The 24,166-nt window shown below is 39.1% G+C and overlaps 1 protein-coding gene across 8 annotated transcripts in view; it reads right to left on the bottom strand.

Annotated features, from left to right (window-relative positions):
- Lmbr1 (limb development membrane protein 1) overlaps nucleotides 1-24,166 on the bottom strand; it is a 140,162-nt gene that overhangs the window by 81,645 nt on the left and 34,351 nt on the right. For 6 of the 8 annotated variants that reach the window (XR_015685617.1, XR_015685618.1, XR_015685615.1 and 3 more), the window contains 3 exon segments: nucleotides 22,908-22,947; nucleotides 20,161-20,300; nucleotides 1,206-1,309 (listed from right to left, as the gene is read on the bottom strand). Coding sequence is in view for 4 of the 8 variants with exons in the window: in XM_087657917.1 (XP_087514043.1) it covers nucleotides 1,206-1,309; nucleotides 20,161-20,300; nucleotides 22,908-22,947 (284 nt within the window). In the remaining 4 variants the exon portion in view is untranslated. 8 annotated transcript variants of the gene reach the window in all.

Here is a 24,166-nt window from a genome sequence, read left to right as displayed (position 1 = left end):
AGTCAACTGATGCCTTTCACCTACAGTGTTCATCTGAACTAACAAGAAACCCACACAAACACATGACCCCTCAGGGCCTGTCACCAGTGTCACTCAGACTGTTCCCACATCAACAGTGCTCTTTTGGCAGCACAACTAAAACTAAAACAGTCATCACATGTCCCTGGGCAAGAATGGCATACAAATCCATGAGAAATCAGTAAAGTACTTGCCATGTAAGCATGAGGACCTGAGTTCAAATCCCTAGCACTCATGTAGAAGCTAGTGCAGTGGTGTGTATCTGTAACTCCAGTGTCAGAGAGGCAGAAACATGAAGACCCTTGGAGCCCACTGGCCAGCCAGCTGAGCTAAATTAATGAGTTCTAGATTCATCAAGGACCCTGTCTCAAAAAAAAATAACAGTGAAAGCAAACAGAAAGACAGCCAATTTTGATCTCTGTCCTTTACACATACATGGACCTGCAAGAACATATGTAAACACACACCAAAATGCTCATATGCCACATACAAAAAAGGGGACAAGCAATAATCCACAGTTTACAATTTCACATAAGATAAGCACAATTCACTCCATACATTACAATAGGAATAGAAGATTCAGAATGTTGTAAAATGCTTCAATTGTCACACTAGCTCTGTCACTCTGTCAAGAATTAACTACTTAAATCTTTTCATTAAATCCTAAAGTTATATTCAAAAGTTTGTGGCTAGACACTCTGTATCAAAGTCAGAGTCAGTTATCCCCTGCTATAAAACCATGCTGTTTTCAGATGCTCTTGAAAAGCTTCCCAGTGTGCTCGCTCCCCAGTCTTCCACATTCTTATAAGATGGGCCATTCTCAATACCATGGGGGAGGGGGGTTCTATATACTGCAGAGTAATTGATTTTTATAATATGTTACTATCCTGAAAATATTTGTACTTTAAGTGTGTCCTATTGGGCTCTGAAGTAGATGAAGCTTCCCTGAAAGGCCTAACTAATGGCTGTGATGTCAGGTTGTCAGATCCACTGGAGACACTCATCAAGCTGGATGTGCACCATAAATGCATTCCCTGATGAGTACACAAGGTATTCACCGTGCAGTATTATTAATATTATCAACAGTGGGGCAATATCATTATTTAGTAATTCAACTGTTGGTTTATATCAACTTCTAGTTTAATATGAGTGATTTAATAAATTTAATCCAAACCTAATTTACTTACCTTTTTCAGGCCTGCAAAACCTTCTGATTCCAGAAAGAAAAAGGCAAAGGGCATCAACACAAATAAACAAAGGTTGGAAAATAAAGACGCAAGATTCCACAAACCTATAAAGATGACAATAAGAAAAAATAAGAAAATCAGGTTAAACACTAACATTGTTTCAAAGTTTGCAAAGTTATGATGCCCATCAAGATCTGTGTTTTACTAATAAAAATCAATGCCTATTTGAACTGACTATCTAAACTTGACTATTAGAAAATAATTATATATTTACTTGATATATTTTATCTGTAATTTTTATCTATTGGAGAAGCCAATATAGAAACTGTTTACTTTCCCTCACTCCCCCCAAGTAAATTAGCTAAAGATATCTTATATGCAGAGATCCAAGGACACAGCTCTTTAGAGATAACATCACTGAAATACTTTAATTAGAGCCACTAGCATCTACTTGTCAGTAAGTACCAGGACCAAACTGAGTGTTTCATATACACACCATTTAAGCCTCCAAGACAGTCTAAAGGAAACTAGCATTTTCTGAACTCCATGAGCCGAGCATTACTCAGTGCCATACAGACATTGTAGGAACTCATTTTTAGACACAGGAGTCCTTGAGCAGGCAGCACTGTCGCTTGCCAAGCTGCAGAGCATGTGAGTATCGGAGCAGACTCCTGGAATCCTAAAAGCCATGTCACAGGAGTTCTAACAAAGAATGCCAATTGGGAAAGAAACTGTGACCCAAGTGGGCAAGCTCACAGAGCCATTTCCCTCTTGGCCAAGTCATGGCACAATAAAGGGCAACAAAAATAAGGATACACTGACAGGTATGTCACAGGCAGAGTGTTTGACCCAACATAAATTTTTTAAAATAGAAAAAACATTAAAATTCAAAATTGAGGGGTTGGGGATTTAGCTCAGTGGTAGAGCGCTTGCCTAGCAAGCGCAAGGCCCTGGGTTCAGTCCCCAGCTCTGGAAAAAAAAAAAAAAATTCAAAATTGAGCTTCAGAGTGATGGCTGTAATCTTGAAAAGAGAGTCAAAGTTAAAGGTTAAACCAATGCATTCAAAGTACTACATGCCATTTAAAAGCCAGACAAAAATTGTTCCTGCCACACCTTTCCTTCAAGGTCATGTCTACATCATCGGAGACATAGAGTCAGACACACAGCACACTGTTCTCTTAACAAGCAGTAAGTGATGGCATAAGCTAACATGTATGCACGCACATCCTGCTCTTAGGACACTGTGAAAGACAGGGAACTAAGCTCCTGAACACTTGTATCTAAAGCCAGTCACTTAATTTAATAGGTAAGATAATGACATCAATTCATAGTTTCATATCCAGAAATCTAGATTTGATGCACACATAATGTGCATTAACCTTTTCAAGACAAAAAAAAAGTTAAAATCAATGTCTTAAATATTTTTTTCTTTTTTGAAACTACATCACATATATCCCAGACTGGTCTTGAATTCTCTATGTAGCCAAAGATGACCTTGAACTCTTGATCCTCCTGCCTTTACCTCCTGACTTCTGGGATTAAAGGCATATGTCACGACACTGGATGTATGGATTTATCTGGTGCTGGACTGGAACCCAGGGTCTCTCTCATACAACTGAGCTACATCCTCAGCTACTATCTTAACATCCTTTAGTGGTAAACTAACTAAACTTTTAAAGCTTAAGTTTAACATTATTTTAAGGTCTTCTAGACATATGAAGTAGGACAATAATTCCTATTACATAAAGTAAAAAATTGCTTTAAAATATTTTAATATGTTCTGACCCTTAAAAAGATAAGGTCAAACACACTCTAACTCTATATACCAAGGAGGCCAACCATGAAAACCACTAAAGTATACAAGGCTAACCAGGATAACTTAGGAAAATCTGCCCCCCAAAAAAAGAAAAAAAGCTTTATTCTTTTCTTTATTGAAAACCTGTAATTACAATTACCAGGAAAGGAATACAGAATGAGGGACAAGTAAAAGCATACACCTAAGTCTCAAACTAGGCTGTGACGACCTTGCTAGGTTTCCAGGTTCCTCACTGGTGAAACTGAGGTTTAATGCTGTATGTGTGGCCGTTATTAGTATTAAATGAAAGAAGGAATGGCTGACAATGGGGCCAGTGTCACCACAGAACAAGTACTTTATGCTTTTCTGCTTTTATTAACCATCACTTCCCCAGAGGCAACTAATTGGTAGGACTGTTAGCTGCCAGCATGCTAGACTCACCACTTTCTGCCTTTTCCTTTCCTGTTTCTTTTCACCTCCCTCACCCCAGGTATATCAACTCCTGGTTTTCTTTACTAGCAATCTCCATGTGTCCATCCAGTCTCCTCATGCCTAACCTGCTCTGAGCAAGGGGTCCAAGACACAACTTTTCAGGCACTCTATCTGAAGAAAGAGTAAATGGGCCTGGATCAAAGCGGTGCATCATGTCCAGTATAAACATTTGTGTGTGGTCTCTGCTCCCGATTTCAACTGTTCAACAGTATTTTAAGGTTTTGCAGATATATGAGATAGAACAGTAATTGTATTATGTGAATTACTGCATCCTAGAAACACATCATGGAGCACTAAGACGGAGTGCCTGGTCCTAAGTATGGTGGGAAACGGCAATTTTACATGAGCTATGTTATAGGAAGTATCACATACTCAACTTAGAGGAAACAGGTTTTATACAATTAGATGAAACACAACCCTTTCAGAAGGGGTTTCTTTTTTAAAAAAGAAACTATCTGTATCTGTTAAGAACCCACTAGAGCACTATGGGGCAACATCCAATCCTTCTGACAAGGGGCTTTTGTTCTGCAATCAACCTCAGGTTCAAAAATGCCAGGCAGAGCTGGAAAGATGGCTCAGAAATTAAGAGCACTCACTGTTCTTGCAGAGAACCCAGGTTCAATTCCCATCACCCACATGGTAGCTCACAACCATCTATAACTTCAGTTCCAGGAGATCTAAGACAACCCTAACAACCAACTCTGACTTCTGTGAGCACCAGGCACAAATATGTAGACAAAACAATTTTTAATGTTTAAATTTTAAAATTAGTAAAATAGTTCATTTAAAAAAAATAAAAGAAAAGCCAAAACAAAACAAAAACAAAACAAAACAAAAAAAAAATGTCAGATCTAAATCCAGAAAACAACTATGCTTCACTTCCTAGTTTGTTGCGATACCTTTGGGCAAAATAAATTCAATTCCCTAACCTTCCAGTAGTAATTCTACATCTCTGCAATTTGATAATGAGAAATTCCCAAATCCAAGCTCTGTGAGGCATCTATTGCTCTTTATCATTTGGGTTCCTAACTCCAGCCTTAGAATAAAGTTTAACTGTCAATGAAAAATGAAGAAATCACAATGTATACAAAAAATAAAACACATTCACCTTAATAGCCCCACTGAGCAGTAAATTACACACAGTGCTCTGGTTAAGATACAATGTGCCTCTCCACATGCCCAGTCTGAGAAGTCTGGTGTTCAGTGTGGCAATGCTGAAGGGGTGGAATCTTTTACGGGCATGGTCTCATGAAAAATGGTTAATTTCTAAAGGGTGATGTGAAGGGATTAATACTTTTTTCATGGGAATACATCCTCATTCTTACATAAAGTCATTGGTACCAGATGGTGGTGACTCAATCCTTTAATCCCAGCACTCAGGAAGCAGAGACAGGTGGATCTCTGAGTTCCAGGCCAGTCTGGTCTACAGAGTGAGTTACAAGACACCTCGGGCTACACAAAGAAACCCTGTCTCAAAAACAAAAAAACAAAAACAAAAAACAAACCCAGAAAGTCAGTGTAAAAAGAGGCCACTGCATGATCGTAATACATTCAGCACATAACTAGTCACTTCTCTGCTGGGTGGGGATCAGGAACAGGGTATTCATAAAGAGACCCCTACTCCTGAACTGTCAGAACTGTAAGGCAACAGTTCTTTCCAAAGTATCAACCTCAGAAGTTATTATGGCAACATAAATCTGACTAATACACAAGGGTACAGTTTGGCGAGTGTTGGCTCTGTACCAGATTGTGAACACACCTTTGCCCCAGACATTTCCACAAAACCCTATTGAATCTATGCTTCCTGTATCTTTATGCCTTTACCCACCCCAGCCAACCACTAATTCTGTACAATCTCAATGTATGTGGATCGTGTAGTTTGTGTTTGTTTTTTGTTGTTGTTGTTGTTGTTGTTGTTGGTTTTTTGTTTTTTTTGTTTTTTTGGTGGGGGTGAGGGGCCTCTGGTTTCTATCACTGTGTTCTGTGTCTGTATCACAAACCATAACAAACACTTAATGAATTGTCTCACATGTCAGCATCTGAGTTGCTCCTACCTTGTGGCTATAACATATGAAGCTGTCATTAACCATGCATGTCTAGACTTTGCAATGGACACAGGCTTTCATTTTGAAAACATGTGCAGCAGAAGATGGCAGAGGATAGGAGCTATGTGTGTGATATTTTAGAAAACTGACAATAATTTCCTAATTGGTTGTATTTTCCATTCTACTAGAAAAGCAAAGTTCTTCACATGCCCTGGAAACAAACTCTTCAACAGTTATGAGATCTGCAGGTTCTCTTTCCCAGTTCCTGGGTTCTTTTTCTAATCAAAGAACAGTTTACCAGATATAAAGAAGTCAAATTTATGAAGCTTTTCTTTCATGAATCCTGATGTTGGTATTATATGAGACAAGATGGTGTAGACCAGTGTCTCAGAGATTGTCCTGTTTGCTTCTATTCCTTTTGTGGCTTTACATTTACCTCTATGATTCATCAAGCTACTTCATATGGTACCAGGTATAGGTTAATTTATGTCTGTGATTATCAAACTGTTCTATTTGTTAAAAATATCCTTTACTCACTAAATTTTATCTTTGTACCTTTGTCAAAAGTCAATCAACAACACATATGTGTGTGTGTTCTTGGACTCGGTCCCCAGCTAGATTGAATACTGCTCTGTCTTTATGCTGTCACCACCTGTCTTGATCATTACAGACTGAAAAACATCTTGAAGTAGAAAATCCTCCAAACTCATTCTCTTCAAAGTTGTTCAGATCATTGAAAATGTATTGAATTCTCAGCTGAATTTTAAGTAAATTTATCAATTTCCATAAAAAATGTCTATTGGGATTTTGACTGGCATTCTGTTAAATCTATAAATTAATGAGAGAGAAAACTAGTCTGTTAACATTATCATGGATGAAAATGTAGCCAAACTCACAAACTGGAGCCCTAGACCCCCGAATGATGCCATTTGAAGGCAGAGCTTTAGAGATATCAGGGAGCTACAAGATCTCAGACATAAAATGAAGGCTGCCAAGCCTCGCTTGGGCCAGGGTCCTATGAATGTCCAATGTCTGCTACTGGTATTCATTCTTGAGAAAGAAGATTACTTAGAAAAGATTCAGGTTTTCTATTTTCTCAAGACAAAGGAATGTCTGAGTTTAAAACTGAGAGGACAGCTACTCCTGCTTCTAATGTACTCAATAAAGGCCATTGTCTCACTAGAATCCTTGCACAAATAGATGAACCACTTGTTAAGAAACTAAAAGTAAAATATTTACAGTAATTCCAAAAATAACATAGAAACAGAAATTTGTAGGAGAAAATTATCTCACCCAAAAGGAAATTATTTTTTGTTTAAAGAGTTTTGATAAATCCCCCTCACACACAAATCCCTAATTCACAATGACACACCTGGAACTTGACTCCAGGTCTCTCTTTGTCTACTACTCTATGCCATCTCAAAATTACTATTTTGTTTGAGAAGGACATCACTAAACTTAATTACTTTATCTACCAAAAGAACACATCAGTTTGTAACATTTTATTCCGGCCATACTGGATATATTAGCCCACTAAGTCTGTCCATTGGCATAAGTGCTTAACTGAGCCCATGGTCATTAAGACAATTAAACAGGACAAAGCAATACTACGGTTAACTGTTCAGTTGTGTACAAACAACCATGCATGCATGCATGCATGCATACATACAACCATGCATGCATGCATGCATGCATGCATACATACATACATACATACATGCATACAGCCTCCTTAAAACACCTTCAAACTGCAGGACACTTTTAAAAATTAATTTCAAGGAGCTGGGGAGACAGCTTGTTTTGCAAGCATGAGGACCTGAGATAAGCCCCCAGCACTCACATAAAAATCCAGGTGGGGTGAAACATGTTTGCAATCCCAGGGCTGGGGAGGTGGGGATGACTTACTGGCTAGTAGCCAGCCTATCTTAACTGGTGAGATTCAAGCCAATTAAAGATTCTGTTTTAAAAAAAAAGCAAAGTAGATGGTTCTTGACTAATACCACCTAAGGTTGACCTCTGACCTCCACACGTATACATGTGCACACACACCACTCACACACCAAAAACCTTGATCACTTCAATTTTAGAGCAGTCTTTTTATTAAAAAAAGGTTTATTTATTTACATGAGTACACTGTAGCTATCTTCAGACACACCAGAAGAGGGCATCAGATCCCATTACAGATGGCTGCGAGCCACCATGTGGTTGCTGGGAATTGAACTCTGGACCTCTGGAAGAGAAGTCAGTGCTCTTAACTGCTGAGCCACCTCTCCAAGTCAATTCAATTTTAATAACCCAAAATTTTAGATATATTCTATTGCCTTGGCCAAAGATAAGCCATTCACCCCGTCTGTAACTTAAAGGAGGCTTGCCATCTTTCCAGGAGTCATTTGAGTGAGAGCATTTTACATCTGCCATAGTTGGACTACTTGGCTGTCACAGCCTTGAAAAGACTTCAACTCTATCACTGGACCTTCTCCTATTAAATGGATTACAACTCTGCCCTTACCGAGAAGGGAAGAGAAACGACACCCAAAATTTTAAATAAATGATAAAAAAAATGAAATATTCTAATGCACCAGGGTTCAGGAAAAACAAGGACAAAAAAAAAAAAAAATGGGATATAGCTGAAACTAGCTCAACTCTTTCCTTACCTTTCTTACTAATTTTACTCAAAAAGGCTTACAAAAAAACTAAACATGACATTAAAAATACAAAAAATAAATAATAATACTAGTGACCAAAACCTCATCAGAATTGGGGGACTGGCTCACTGTGTAAGTGCACTTACTCTGCAAGACCTGAGTTTGAATGGAAGTACCCAGACAAGAAGCTAGGCACTGGGGAACAGAGACGGGCGTCCCAAGCATTTCCTGCCCAGCCACCCCGAACAGCTGCACTTCCAGTTCAGTGAGATACCGTCTCAAGGAAGTAAGCTGAAAGTGATAAAGGAAGACCTCCAGTATACTGCTCTGGCTCTCACATTTGTTTGATGAGGAGCACGCACAACACAGCAGAAACATAGCACACATACACACACCCACACATATACATAAACACCTATAAAACAAATAAGTACTTTTTAAACTAAGCATAAAAATAAATTGCAAAGAGAGACACCACTTATTTAACAACACAAATACAGCAGAGCGGTGCATTCCTCTTCCTCTCTGCCACTTTGCATAGTCTAAACCTTCCTTCTATAAGAGGCAGAGGAGCACACTAAAAGTCTTAAGTGTGAATTTAAGCACCTTTGTGACATGCCTAAATATCCAGATCTCTGCATCACCTAATCTTCCCCATAAAATCCATTAAAAGGGAAGAAAACAAAGATAAACTAAGCTGAAGACCCAAGCCAGGCTCTCTGTTTCTAGCTACACTCTCCACACCATGCGTACATCTAAAACTACCAAATACAAATATACGAATGCTAATGTCTGCTATAATTTCATAAACAGGAAATAAACTGCCACTTGTAGCATAAAAAGGAGAACTTTTATTCTTATTACTGATCTATGCACATATATATTTGCAGAACAAGAAATCCAAATTATTCTCTCCAGGCCAAAAGTCAAAAAAGTAAAATTTGCCTTAGGCAAAAACTCACAGATCAAATTATTATTATTATCATCATCATCATCATCATCATCATCATCATCATCATCATCATCATCATTATCAGTATATTAACCAAGTCATTAATTTAAAACTAAGATAGGGCTAGAGAGCTAGTATGTCAATGAAGTGTTTGCTGCATGAACATGAGGGCTCAAACTCACTCTCCCAAAAACTAAAAATCAGGAGTGGTAGTACACCTCTCTAATGACTGCACTTGAGAGGTAGAGGCAAGGTACTGAATGTAATGCTAATCCTTTTTGGGAAAAAAAAATGTGTATTCAATATGCATTGCAAAGTGGCCTCCCAACTTTTCAAGTCTCAATAAATTTGTGGTCTTTCTCTTAAAAGTATTCTACAATTCTGATACAATTATTATTACTGACTTTATACATACTTTATTATATATATTTACCTTAATTTATAAAAAAGGTCTAATGTCTCTACTTGAAAAAAACTAAAATTATATGCTTCAATATAATAGAGTGCAAAACTTAAGAAAGGTAGTTTGTCAGGTCAGTATCCACAGCAAGCCACTGAAGTAGCAGCCAGTGCCCAACCCCAAAGATAGTTCAGTTGGAGGTTCAAATACAAGACCAAATTACTAGTTTACCATAGCCTTCTTTATCTTCTATCGCCACCTGCTGGTATCACAAAATAGTTCAAAATACAATATTCAACTCCTGTTGAGAGAGCCTCAAGTTTAGAGCCTCTGTTGATCTGATAGACTCGCAAGAAAAAAAAAAAAAAAACAGTGAGCAAAATCCCTGGATTTGAGCCTTCATACTTCAAAATAAATGGTGCAGTCGAGTACATCTGATTGTAAGCACTCTTTTTCTCAGCCTCTTTACTAACAAGACATATTCATTGGCATCAAAAGTCCTCACAGAGATTAGCTAGGTCACCGAAGCTCATTGTAACGACTGAACTGGAGATGGACACTTCAGTTGTCAATGTATAGCCCCAGGCCAGCAAACATCACGGAAGCAAACACACTGAGCACCACCTCCAAAACTAGACAATTAAGCCCAAACTTTAATTCTATCACTTTCCTCTCTTGCAAATTTTTACCATTATTGGCTTTTAATTTTAAACACACATGGCAGAAAAGTAGTCAATGTAAAGCAAGATCTTGAGATAACTTCCAAAATAAAAAATTAACAGTGCCAAGACACTACAGATGAACTTTTCTGTCCCCCTTTTATCCTTTAATTCCTGTTTTACGTATGCCAATGATGCCACTTTGACACCTGCCTCTTCACTCCAGCTTAAAGTGTATGGCACACTCAATCAAAGAATCACAGGGTAGGTTACTCTCTTTGGATAACTACTTGCCTTTTGGAAATCAGTTCTTGGCCTGATACAAGTATAAGCACTTGGAGCTATGATAGGTCTGAGTTCCTAATCCAAAGTGCTAGGCACACACAAAAATACTGTGTATTATCAAATAAAACTGATATATGTGTGGCTCAGCATAAGTCCTAATAGAACAAAGTGATTCCATGAAGAAGTGTCCCAAATACTCAAGACTCCCTCTGACCTTGAAAAGAGGTCCCTTGCCTGGTTTAGTCTAGAATGTTTGCAGTCGCTACAGGTATGTGGGAGGCTCTAGCTCTACAGCCCTCTCAGGACAACAATAAAAAAGTAAGACACCTGCATCCCCATCTCACCTAAGTGTCCCTGGGCAGAGGAGGTCTTCACAGACAAGAGGATAAAGAAGACAAAATGATCCAAAAGGATGGTGGGTAGCTCTGGATAAACAGTGGGCCTCCTTCTCCAGACACTGTTCATCACCCAGTAGACTCATGAAAATAATCTGTTTACTTCATCTTACTCTGGCACAGGCATTAGGTTAGGAAGGTACTTTATACTCTACATACATTCTACTCACCACACATAAAAACTAGTTCTTGTTCTACTCATTCTTCAGATAAAACAGACTTGAAATTTTTAACAATTTGTTCAGGGTCCCTAACAGTAAAACAGAGAGCTGAAATTCTAAGCTAGGTCTAGCTGACTCCAAAGTCAAGAAACAGGGATAACTTCTAAAATAAAAAGGTAGAATGTTAAAGACTCTGAAAGGAAGATTAATAAACTGGTAGTACTAAGATAGTGAGTTTTGAAGAGTGAGGTATAAACTACTCTGTAACCTCCTGATGGAATAAACAGGCAAGAACAAACAAAACTTCTGACAAGGATGTTAGTATTTGTTACGTTGTCATGGTGAAGAGGATCTTCTGCACAGAAAAACAATTGAGAAAAACAAAGGCGGGAAAAAGAAAAGTCAATACAAAAATATAAAAACTCTGGATCCCCAAACAGCATACAAAATAAAAAATCAAAATAGCAACTATAAGTAAATATTTATATGGGTTTAGTTTTAAAGAGACAATATAGTTGAGACAAAACAGGGGGAGTTCATGAAAAATTATACACACACACACACACACTAGATGTCTTTAAATGAATTAAAATGGAAAAATTACTAAGTTTTCTAATGATAATCAGGGAAGCTATTTCTTAGTCTTATTTTACTTGATGCTACTGGGTTTATGTTAGAAATAAAAGCACCCATAGCATCTGTCAGAAGACTGTAGGCAGCCACTTACAAAAAATAGTTTGGCAATGATACTTATTACTCTAATGATTTCCATCGTAACTTTATATGCAAATTGTGAGAAACTCAAAAGTCACTGTGAAAAATCCCCCTGGAAACCCAAAAGAAAAAGGTAAGAAAGGGTCCTGAGAAGAGAGAAAGCTGCTCTGTAACTGGGGATATTCAGCCCCCATCTCATAGCTGTCAGAAGTCATGGAAGAATAAGTGGACTCATTCCTGAAAGCAATAGATAAGAGCTAATACAACGTCTAAAAATATTTTCAATGAATATGAAGAGTAGAAAAATAATCAGCACAGATTCAGTGCTTGAAAAGGTCAAGTTAAATGTGCTACAAATACAAGCTACATATATATATATATATGCTACAAAAAAAATGCAATGTTGTTTCCTGCTTTGTATGTTTTGATATTCCTGTTCATTCTAGAGTGAGCATGCACTATAACTGTGCTCAGTAAAGTCACAAGCTGGCAGCACAGCTGCCCCTGCTCACAGAGTCATCTTCTCAGCAACAGCGCCTCCTATCCTTTCACAAAACAGAGGAGACCAATCAGCTTACTGCTATGTGAGTCATCTTCTCAGCAACAGTGCCTCCTATCCTTTCACAAAACAGAGGAGACCAATCAGCTTACTGCTATGTGAGTCATCTTCTCAGCAACAGCGCCTCCTATCCTTTCACAAAACAGAGGAGACCAATCAGCTTACTCCTATGTGAGTCATCTTCTCAGCAACAGCGCCTCCTATCCTTTCACAAAACAGAGGAGACCAATCAGCTTACTCCTATGTGAGTCATCTTCTCAGCAACAGTGCCTCCTATCCTTTCACAAAACAGAGGAGACCAATCAGCTTACTCCTATGTGAGTCATCTTCTCAGCAACAGTGCCTCCTATCCTTTCACAAAACAGAGGAGACCAATCAGCTTACTCCTATGTGAGTCATCTTCTCAGCAACAGCGCCTCCTATCCTTTCACAAAACAGAGGAGACCAATCAGCTTACTCCTATGTGAGTCATCTTCTCAGCAACAGCGCCTCCTATCCTTTCACAAAACAGAGGAGACCAATCAGCTTACTGCTATGTGAGTCATGTTCTCAGCAACAGCGCCTCCTATCCTTTCACAAAACAGAGGAGACCAATCAGCTTACTCCTATGTGAGTCATCTTCTCAGCAACAGCGCCTCCTATCCTATCCTTTCACAAAACAGAGGAGACCAATCAGCTTACTGCTATGTGAGTCATCTTCTCAGCAACAGCGCCTCCTATCCTTTCACAAAACAGAGGAGACCAATCAGCTTACTCCTATGTGAGTCATCTTCTCAGCAACAGTGCCTCCTATCCTATCCTTTCACAAAACAGAGGAGACCAATCAGCTTACTCCTATGTCACACAGATACTTCCAGAGGGACAATTAGCTGGTTCACAACCACAGATGCCTGATAATCATTTCAGACTCACGGTTGCTACCTAGAGGTTTCATCAATAAAATCTACGTTTGATGGCTGTATATGTATGGGCTGGATCACCAGGTGGGGCAGGCTCTCAATGGCCATTCCTTCAGTCTCTGCTCCAAACTTTCTCTCCATATCCCCTCCTATGAATATTGTTGCTCACTCTTTTAAGGAGAACTGAAGAATGAGCACTTTGGTCTTCCTTCTTGAGCTTCATGTGTTCTGTGCATCTAGGGTAATTTGAGCATCTGGGTTAATATCCACTTATCAATGAGTGCATACCATGTGTGTTTTTCTGTGATTGGGTTACCTCACTCAGGATGATATTTTCCAGTTTCATCCATTTGCCTATGAATTTCATGAAGTCACTGTTTTTCACAGCTGAGTAGTATTCCATTGTGTAAATGTAACACATTTTCTGTATCCATTTCTCTGTTGAAGGGCATCTAGCTTCTGGCTATTATAAATAAGGCTGCGATGAACATAGTGGAGCACGTGTCTTTTTTATATGTTGGGGCATCTTTTGGGTATATGCCCAAGAGAGGTATAGCTGGGTCCTCAGGTAGTTCAATGTCTAATTTTCTGAGGAACCTCCAGACTGATTTCCAGAATGGTTGTACCAGTCTGCAATCCCACCAACAATGGAGGAGTGTTCCTCTTTCTCCACATCCTTGCCAGCATCTGCTGTCGCCGGAGTTTTTGATCTTAGCCATTCTGACTGGTGTGAGGGGGAATCTCAGGGTTGTTTTGATTTGCATTTCCCTTATAACTAAAGATGTTGAACATTTCTTTAGGTGTTTCTCAGCCATTCAGCATTCCTCAGCTGTGAATTCTTTGTTTAGCACTGAACCCCATTTGTAATAGGGTTATTTGTCTCCCTGCAGTTCAATTTCGAGAGGTCTTTGTATATTTTGGATATAAGCCCTCTATCAGTTGTAGGATTGGTAAAGATCTTTTCCCAATCTGTTGGTTGCCGTTTTGTCCTAACCACAGTGTCCTTTGCCTAACAGAAGCTTTGCAGTTTTATGAGATCCCATTTGTCGATTCTTGATCTTAGAGCATAAGCCATTGGTGTTTTGTTCAGAAAATTTTCCTTAGTACCCATGTGTGTTCCAGGCTCTTCCCCACTTTTTCTTCTATTACTTTGAGGGTATCAGGTTTTATGTAGAGGTCATTGATCCACTTAGACTTCAGCTTTGTACAAGAAGATAAGAATGGATCAATTTGCATTCTTCTATATGCTGATCTCCAGTTGAACCAGCACCATTTGTTGAAAATGCTGTCTCTTTTCCACTGGATGGTTTTCGCTCCTTTGTCAAAGATCAAGTGACCATAGGTATGTGGGTTCATTTCTGGGTCTTCAATTCTGTTCCATTGGTCTATCTGTCTGTCTCTGTACCAATAGCATGCAGTTTTTATCACTATTGCTCTGTAATACTGCTTGAGTTCAGGGATAGTGATTCCCCCAGAAGTTCTTTTATTGTTGAGCATTATTTTTGCTATCCTGGGTTTTTTGTTATTCCAGATGAATTTGAGAATTGCACTTTCTATCTCTGTGAAGAATTGAGTTGGAATTTTGATTGAATCTGTAGATTGCTTTTGGCAAAATGGACATTTTTACTATATTTATCCTGCCAATCCATGAACATGGAAGGTCTCTCTATCTTTGGAGACCTTCAATTTCTTTCTTCAGAGACTTGAAGTTTTGTCATACAGATCTTTCACTTGCTTGGTTAGAGTCACACCGTGGTATTTTATGTTACTTGGTACTATTGTGAAGGGTGTGTCTTACTTAATTTCTTTCTCAGCCTATTTATCCTTTGAGTAGAGGAAGGTCACTGATTTGTTTGAGTTAATTTTATACTCAGCCACTTTGCTGAAGTTGTTTATCAGGCTTAACAGTTCTCTGGTGGAACTCTTTGGGTCACTTAATGTTGTTGTAAAATATAAAAAATAAAAAAAGTATGGTTGTCCTTTATCCCCACTAGATCCGGCACCACAGGGCCCCAAGATATCTGCTGGATATCTTGCCAGAAGCACACATTCCAATTCCGTGGCAGCCCAGTCTAGCTGCCCCATACCCATTACACTTAAATCTACACCTGAAAGAACACACAACACAATAACGTTAGATGCAACTGATAAGATATAATTGCCCACCTAAACATATAAAGCCCGGTACCATCCATCCCTTGAGAACATTAATAACAACCTGTAAATACACAGAGCTTCCGGAATCTTTACGTAGGCCTCCCTTGTCCTGCCACAGCTTCTCTCTCTCCCTCACGTCTCCCTTCCTTTTCGTTCCAGTCTCCTCCTCTTCCTTCAAACTTCTCTCCCGCCCATCCTTCCTTCTCCTCCAATGACAGGCCTCCTTCTACCATGTACCTGCCTCATCTGTGACATCATCCCACAACTTAAGTATACTATCATATACTTAAGACTTCTGTTATGTCTCCCTTTTCATTTTTGATTTTAATTTGGATACACTCTCTGTGACCTATGGTTAATCTGGTTAAGAACCAGCTGCTGGTTTTGTTGATTCTTTGTATAGTTCTTTTTGTTTCTACTTGGTTGACTTCAGCCCTGAGTTTATTTCCTGCTGTCTATTCCTTTTGGGTGAATTTGCTTCTTTTTGTTCTAGAGCTTTCAGGTGTGCTGTCAAGCTGCTAATGTATGTATGCTCTCTCCAGTTTCTTTTTGGAGGCACTCAGAGCTATGAGTTTTCCTCTTAGCAGTGTTTTCATTGTGTCCCATAAGTTTGGGTATGTTGTGCCTTCATTTTCATTAAATTCTAAAAAGCCTTTAATTTCTTTATTTCATCCTTGATCAAGTTATCATTGAGTAGCACATTGTTCAACTTCCATGTATATGTGTGCTTTCTGTTGTTTTTGCTGTTTTAGTCCAGTTTTAGTTCGTGGTGTTCTGATAGGATGCATGAGATTATTTCTACCTTCCTGTGTCTGTTGAGACTTGTTTTGTGATCGATTGTATGGTCAGTTTTGGAGAAGGTACCATGAAGTGCTTAGAAGGTTTATCTTTTTGTTTTTGGATGAACTGTTCTATAAATAGCTGTTAAGTCCATTTGGTTCATAAATTCTGTTAGTTTCTCTCTGTCTCTGTTCAGTTTCTGTTTCCATGATCTGTCCATAGATGAGAGTGGGATGTTGAAATCTCCCACTATTATTGTGTTAGGGACAATGTGTATTTTGAGCTTTAGTAAGGTTTCTTTTATTAATGTAGGTGTCCTTACATTTGGAGCATAGATATTCAGGATTGAGAGTTCTTCTTGGTGGATTTTTCCTTTGATGAATATGCAGTATCCTTGTCTTTTTTGATAACTTTTGGTTGAAAGTTCATTTTATTTTATATCAGAATGGCTATTCCAGTTTGTTTCTTCGGACCATTGCTTGAAAAACTGTTTTCCAGCCTTTTACTCTGAGGTAGAGTCTGTCATTGTCACTGAGGTGTGTTTCCTGTATACAGCAAAATACTGGGTCCTCTTTACATATCCAGTCTGATATTCTGTCTTTTTATTGGGGAATTGAGTCCATTGATGATAAGAGATATTAAGGAATAATAATTGTTGTTTCCTGTTATTTTTGTTATTAGAGATGGAATTATGTTTTTGTGTCTCTCTTCTTTTGATGTTGTTGCAAAGGGATTACTTTCATGCTTTTCCTAGGGTGTAGTTCCCCTCCTTGTGTTGGAGTTTTCCATCTATTATCCTTTGTAGGGCTGGATTTGTGGAAAGATACTGTGTAAATTTGGTTTTGTCATGGAATATCTTGGTTTCTCCATCTATGATAATTGAGAGTTTTGTTGGCTATAGTAGCCTGGGCTAGCATTTGTGTTCTCTTAGGATCTGTATGACATCTGCCCAGGATCTTCTGGCCTTCATAGTCTCTGGTGAGAAGTCTGGTGTAATTCTGATAGGTCTGCCTTTATATGTTACTTGACCTTTTTCCCTTACTGCTTTTAATGTTCTTTCTTTATTTTTTGCGTTTGGTGTTTTGACTATTATGTGACGGGAGGTGTTTCTTTCCTGGTCCAATCTATTTGGAGTTCTGTAGGCTTCTTGTATGCCTATGGGTATCTCTTTTTTTAGGTTAGGGAAGTTTTCTTCTATAATTTTGTTGAAGATATTTACTGGCCCTTTAAGTTTATCCTTAGGTTTGATCTTCTCATTGTGTCCTGGATTTCCTGGACGTTTTGGGTTAGGAGCTTTTTGTATTTTACATTATCTTTAATGGTTGTGCTGATGTTTTCTATGGTATCTTCTACCCCTGAGATTCTCTTCTATCTTTTGTGTTCTGTTGGTAATGCTTGTGTCTATGACTCCTGATCTCTTTCCTAGGTTTTCTATTCCCGAGTTGTCTCCCTTTGTGCTTTCTTTATTGTTTCTACTTCCATTTTTAAATCCTGGATGGTTTTGTTCAATTACTTCACCTGTTTGGTTGTGTTTTCCTCTCATTATTTAAGGGATTTTTGTGTTTCCTCTTTCAGGGCTTCTACTTGTTTACTTGTGTTGTCCTCTATTTCTTTAAGGGAGTTATTTATGTCCTTCTTAAAGTCCTCTTATTATCATCATGAGATGTAATTTTTAAATCCAAATTTTGCTTTCTGGCGTGTTTGGATATCCAGTGTTTGCTTTGGTGGGAGAACTGGGCTCTGATGATGCCAACTAGTCTCGGTTTCTGTGGCTTAGGTTCCTGTGCTTGCCTCTTACTATCAGGTTGTCTCTGGAATTAGCTTGTCTTGTTGTCTCTGACACTGGCTTGTCCCTCCTCTAAGCCTGTGTGTCAACACTCCTGTAGACCTGTTTTCTTTCAGCTGGATCTGGGTACGGAGCTGTGGGACTGGGTCAGCTCCAGGCGCAGGCAGAAACCAGAAGGGGCCTATCCCAGACTGCTCCTGGGTTTGTGTATCCTGAGGCCTGCAGGCGGGTTGCTTGGAACAAAAGAGTTGGTCTTACCTCTTTTCTCAGGTGTGTGAGCACTCCTGGCGACTGCCTTTCAGCTCTGGGCGCAGGCAGAAGCTATAGGGGTCCTGTCCCTGACTGTTCCTAGTTTCCTATGCACAGAGGGCCCAGAGGGCACACAGGGCACTTGGCATGTTCGCCTTGGTTCAGGAATGTGAGCAGAAGTAGTTGTCTCTTCTGAGCTCTCAGGACTGTCTGTACTGCTGAGAGTCCAGCACTCCCCTACCCCCAGGCTTGGGTACAGAGAGCTGTGGGACCAGTTCAGTTCCAGTGGCAGGCAGAAACCCAAAGCATAGTTTTCTTATTACTCTTCCTGTCCATACCATTTCTATTTTCTTAGTGTTGACTTTTGTGGCTAATGTTGTTAATTATATCATTACTTACTGGTATTATCAGTATCAAGCTAATCTTATTATATTTATATAATTTTATAGTTATATGGAAGGCTGGATAGATTGTTTATAAACATCAAAGGCAGGTAAAATTGGGACACCTCACTATGAGATAGTTTTGTATGGACACAAATCATTTCCCTTATCCCAATGAAAAGGTATTTTATAATAGTGAATACAGTCTATGAAACAATATCTTGAAGAGTAGTCAGTGACAAGTACTTACTATTTTTTTATTCATTTTACATCCTGATCACCACCCCCTTTCCTCCTCTCTTACAGTCCCAGCCTCCCAAATCCTTCCCCCAAAGTTGCACTATAGATCTATATCACTTGAAGGGAAAAGATCTTGTGGACTACACTGTCATGTTTTGTTTGCTTGTTTGTTTTGCTTTTGTTTTTTAATTTTGAAACATGGTCTCTCCATGTAGTCCTACATGACCTGGACTCACAGAGATTTGTATACCTCTGTCTTTCAGCACTGGGATTAAAGGTATGTACCACCATTCCCAACCACCACCATTACTTTTTAAATCACATTAAGATTTTAACTTGGCAGTGTGTTTTATTCTATCATGTTTTAAAATAGCTGAGGAAACAAAATAACAACTGTAGCCTCTGCTCTGTTGGGCCTTCAGTGGAAACTAAAGTCCTCTGATATAATCAGATGAACCAAAAAAATCTTTTCCTAATACGTTGAAATGAATCAAAATCACAGTAACTCCCCCAGGATAGCTCATGTCCGTAATTCCACACTCAAAAGGCTGAAGCTGAGAACTGTCTTGAGTTCAAGGTCTACACAGTGAATTCCAGGCCAGTTGAGGGTGTAGTGTGAGACATTATGTCATACCACATCCACATGGCTAAGTGAGATCTCTCCCTCTCTCTTCTCTTCTCTTCTCTCTCTCTCTCTCTCTCTCTCTCTCTCTCTCTCTCTCTCTCACGCACGCACGCACGCACGCACGCAAAACTTATAGTAAATACAAAACTATTTCTTGGTTAGGTAAAGGACGATAGGCAATTAGGCACGGTAAGGAAAACTTGGTTTCTGACTTCACTGAGGAGTTCAATAGTTGTACCGATTAGTTTTTTGTCAACTTGACACAACTTTAACCTATTAATTAAAAAAATTCCTCCATTAAATGGGCAAGTCTGTGGGGAATTTTTTTGATTAGTGATTGACATGGGTGGGCCAGTCTAATATAGTCAGTGACACCCCTAAGCAGGTGGTACTCAAGTATATAAGAAAGCAAGCTGAGCAAGCCTTGATAAGAAAATCAGTAAGCAGAACTCCTCCATGGCCTCTATCTTAGCTTCTGCCTACAGAATCCCACCCTGACTTCTCTCAATGATGTGGAGACTATGATGTGGAAATAGAAGCTGAAATAAACCCTTCCCTTCACAAGCTGCTTCGATCATGGTGTCTTATCATAGCAAGAAACCCTAAGACAACAGTTTACTGGAAGATGTTACAACTTGTGAAGGAAACTAAGAAAACCCTATAACTTAAAGAGCAGAAAAAAGCAAAAAAAAAAAAAAAAAAAAAAAAAAAAAACTCATGTAATGTATACTAACCATGGATCAAGGAGCCATTCAACCACTGAATGTAGTAGTTTTGAGGAAAAGCAAGCAGGATCTCATTGCTGATGATGGAGAAGGGCAAAAGCAAAACAGCACCAGCTGAAACCGCTAGAGTGAAGGTGCTCAGAAACAACCTGCAAAAGAGAAGAGGCATCAGTACTGGGGTTTGCAAAGTAGTGAACATGGAAACACCGGACAGAGTCTTACATAGGAATCCCATTACAGATATGCAACTGAGGTACAAATGGCATGTGTAAGATCTGGAAAATGCAACCAGGCAAAATCCCTAAAAAATGGCCCTAAAAGATCTACATACTGAAAAGAGTGCTGCACAGTTTAAGAATTTTCATTATGATTGGTGGGTATACACGAGTGCATACATGCCTGTGTATGAAGCCAGTAGAGTGGGGTGCTATGGCATACATGTAAGGCCAGAGGAAAACTATGTGGAGTCTGTTTTCTCCTTGTACCTTTACACAAAACTCCAATATTGAACTCAGGTCTCCAGGCTCACACAGCAAGTTCCATGACACACTGAGACGTCTCATCAGCCCCTGGTAGTCTCATTAAGCAAGGTTAAATTATAGTAGTAAAATAGCAGAGAAGTGGTAAACAAAACTATAATACTAATCAATATTTCAAACAACCCTTCAATACTTCGTAGATAATACAGCTTCTATGTAAAAAGGACCTTTATTTATTTATTAAGTTAACAAAACAAACTGAATAAAAGTATTGACAATAAATACAAAGCAGACTCTCTATTCACATCAAGAAATGCTTACATATTAACGGGAAATATGTTATTTCAAAATCTATCATCATTTATAACAACTCACAGGACAGAGACTACAATCATGAGGGACTTTTACTTCTCAGTTAGACATTTCTGAAAAGTTTTAAATTCTTTTATAACATACACATAATTTTGAAAGGGTTTTTTAGAAAATAAATGACAAGGCAAAAGAAGGTGGATTTCTGTTGAGTCCAATGCCAGCCTGGTCTACACAGGGAGTGCCAGGACAGTTAGGACAGCAGAGTAAGAAAGAAGAGGGGAGGATGAGGGAGAGGAGGGAGAGAGAAAGGGGATATGGGAGGGAAAATGAAGAAAGAAGGGAGAGGAGGAGGAAAGGGGAGGATTAAGAGAAGGGGAAGGGAGGAAGAAAGAAGGCAGGCAGGAAGCAGAAACAGCAGCACTAATGGCAAAGGAAACTTAATTCCCCAACTCAATTCCCAGCACTCCTGGTAGGCCCTCCCTTTGGCTATATTTACTTATGGTGACATTGATACTCTCAGGGAGACCTTGTCATCCTGCCAGATTCTCTGAAACTGGAGTTGGGGTGGTCATGAGCCACCATGTTGATGGTGGGAACTAAACCCAGATCTTCTGCAAGAGCAGCAAGTGCTTTTAACTACTAAATCATCTCTCTAGCCCCAGATTTCACATTTTAGTTAGCAAAACCTAATAGGAAGAACTTAACTGTTTGATCTTCAGTTTAATACTTCAAAAACTAAAGTCCATTTCTATCATATCTCCCCTCATAAATAAGGAACCTATAAGGCAATTGAGCAAATGTGTTACTCTAACCAGAAAGTCTATCTGCTCACTGATCAGAGAGTTTGCAACAGCTGACAGCTTGTGTCTTAGTTAGGTTTCTATTCCTGCATTAACATCATGATCAAATTGGGGAGGAAAGAGTTTATTCAGCTACACTTCCACATTGCTATTCATCACCAAAGGAAGTCAGGACTGGAACTCAAGCAAGTCAGGAAGCAGGAGCTGATGCAGAAGCCATGGAGGGATGTTACTTACTGGCTTGCTTCCCCTGGCTTGCTCAGCTTGCTCTCTTATAGAACCCAGGACTACCTAGGGATGGCACCATCTACTATAGCCGGGCCCTCCCCCTTGATCACTAATTGGGAAAATGCCTTACCACTGGATCTTATGAAGGCATTTCCTCAAGGGAGGCTCCTTTCTCTGTGATAACTCCAGCTTGTGTCAAGCTGACACACAGAACCAGCCAGTACAGCTTGACTGTTCTCCCTCTTTCTCTGGCTCTTTCTGTGTTATCCAAGCTGTCCTCAAACTCTCAACCCTCCTGCTTCTAACTCTAGAATGCTGAGATTACAAGCTGGTGCCCTCTGTGCCATACTAGGTCTTTCTTAAACAACTGTTCCTTTAAGTCCTGTTCCTTGTTAAATCTCCTGAAGCTGAAATGTATCCTTTTTTTTTTTTTTTTTAATAAGTACATAGCATAGGAAGGGAATGTGGTCTCATGTAGCCTAGGTCGGCCTTACCTCCCCCTTACCATTACAGACATGTGCCACACTCAGTTTGAATAAGCACATTTTCAGCAAGAGAGAATCAGATCTAAATTAACCATGTGTACTTGTTTATGTGTGCCTTTTAAGAATGTGATAAGGGGGGCTGGAGAGACGGATCAGCAGTTAAGAACACAACTGCTCTTCCAGAGGTCCTGAGTTCAGTTCCCAGCAACCACATGGTGGTTTACAAGCATCTGGGATCTGATGCCCTCTTCTGGTGTGTCTGAAGACAGCTACAATGTATTCATATAAATAAAATAAGTGGATTTAAAAAAAAAAAAAGAAAGAAACAATTAGGGAAACTAGATTTAAAAAAAAAAAAAGAATGTGATAAGGATTAGTACATTATGCAATTACTTCCTTCAGACTCTAACTTCACAACTATAAACAGAACAATTAAATTTTAGAATACATACGATATCCTGTTGACTACGGCATCCTCATCTTCTTGTTCATCTGCAAAAATGTTTATAGTGTTACTATTTTATCTCCAACAAAATGTACCATGAATTTATCTAAAATACAAAGTTTTAAAAATTCAATTGCTGAATGACTTTCAAAGAGCATGTTTTTGTTGACTTCAACAAAACCCAACCATAGATTTCATTATAACATGTAGAAGGTATATAATTGAGTGAGTTATGATTTTTTTTAAAAAAATCTGTTTAACATGTAAATTAAAATTTTATAAATACCCAGTCTCAGGAAAATAAAACTTAGAACCGCAGAACCTTTGTAAAATGCAGATAGACAATGTCAGGATAAGGTGTCTATGAATAAAATGTTTGGGCTATTAATGACCAAAAGACATTTCTATTATAAAGTAAAACTTTCCGACTTTTCTTTGAGTTTTTATAAGTAGAGAAAATGATAAGATCTTAAGCCATTCTAAACTACCTTTGTGATGGTTTGTACATGTTCCACCCATGCTGTGGTACTATTAGAAGGTGTGGCCCTGTTGGAGTGGGTGTGTCACTGTGGGTGTGGGCTTTAAGACCCTCATTCTAGCTGCCTGGAAGCCAGTCTTCTGCCAGCAGCCTTCAGATGAAGATGTAGAACACTCAGCCCCTCCTGCACCATGGCTGCCTGGATGCTGCCATGCTCCTGCCTTGATGATAATGGACTGCTCTGAACCTGTAAGCCAGCCCCAAATAAACACTGCCCTTATAAGAGTTGCCTTGGTTATGGTGTCTGTTCGCAGCAGTAAAACCCTAACTAAGACAACCTTAGAGAGCATCTCAACAATTCAAAACCATTGTCCAACTTAGAAACAGAAAAAAAAATATCATTTTCTGTATCTTTTTAAGTAGCAGGCAGCTTCCATCAGGATACCTTCTTCACCCCCTCTTCCTCTCTCATGCCTCCTAGACACCATCTCTTCTGTCTTCATTCATAAACTTACCAGCTAAAGGGACTATATAAGTACACAACTATTGCAAAACCTTCACAGTCCTTCCAGCTCTTCATCTGTCTCATGTCCTGAAAGGCTCTCCTTGAGTCTCTGGACCTCTGGAAACTCTCAAGCCTCAATATTAGTGGTGCATTTTAACCAATCCTTGCAGTGTCTGTCCTGAATTACAGGCTTCCCAAAATAACTTTACAGTCAAAGGCACCACAAAATCACATTCATGATTAATTCTTATTCTGCTACTCTCACACCTAACCCATCAGCAAG

This window comes from Rattus norvegicus, chromosome 4 (genome assembly GCF_021556685.1).
Source record: "Rattus norvegicus strain SHRSP/BbbUtx chromosome 4, alternate assembly SHRSP_T2T, whole genome shotgun sequence".
NCBI classification, from domain to species: domain Eukaryota; kingdom Metazoa; phylum Chordata; class Mammalia; order Rodentia; family Muridae; genus Rattus; species Rattus norvegicus.
The sequence above is the reverse complement of the archived record's forward strand: the minus strand, read 5'-3'. Positions and strand labels throughout refer to the sequence as shown.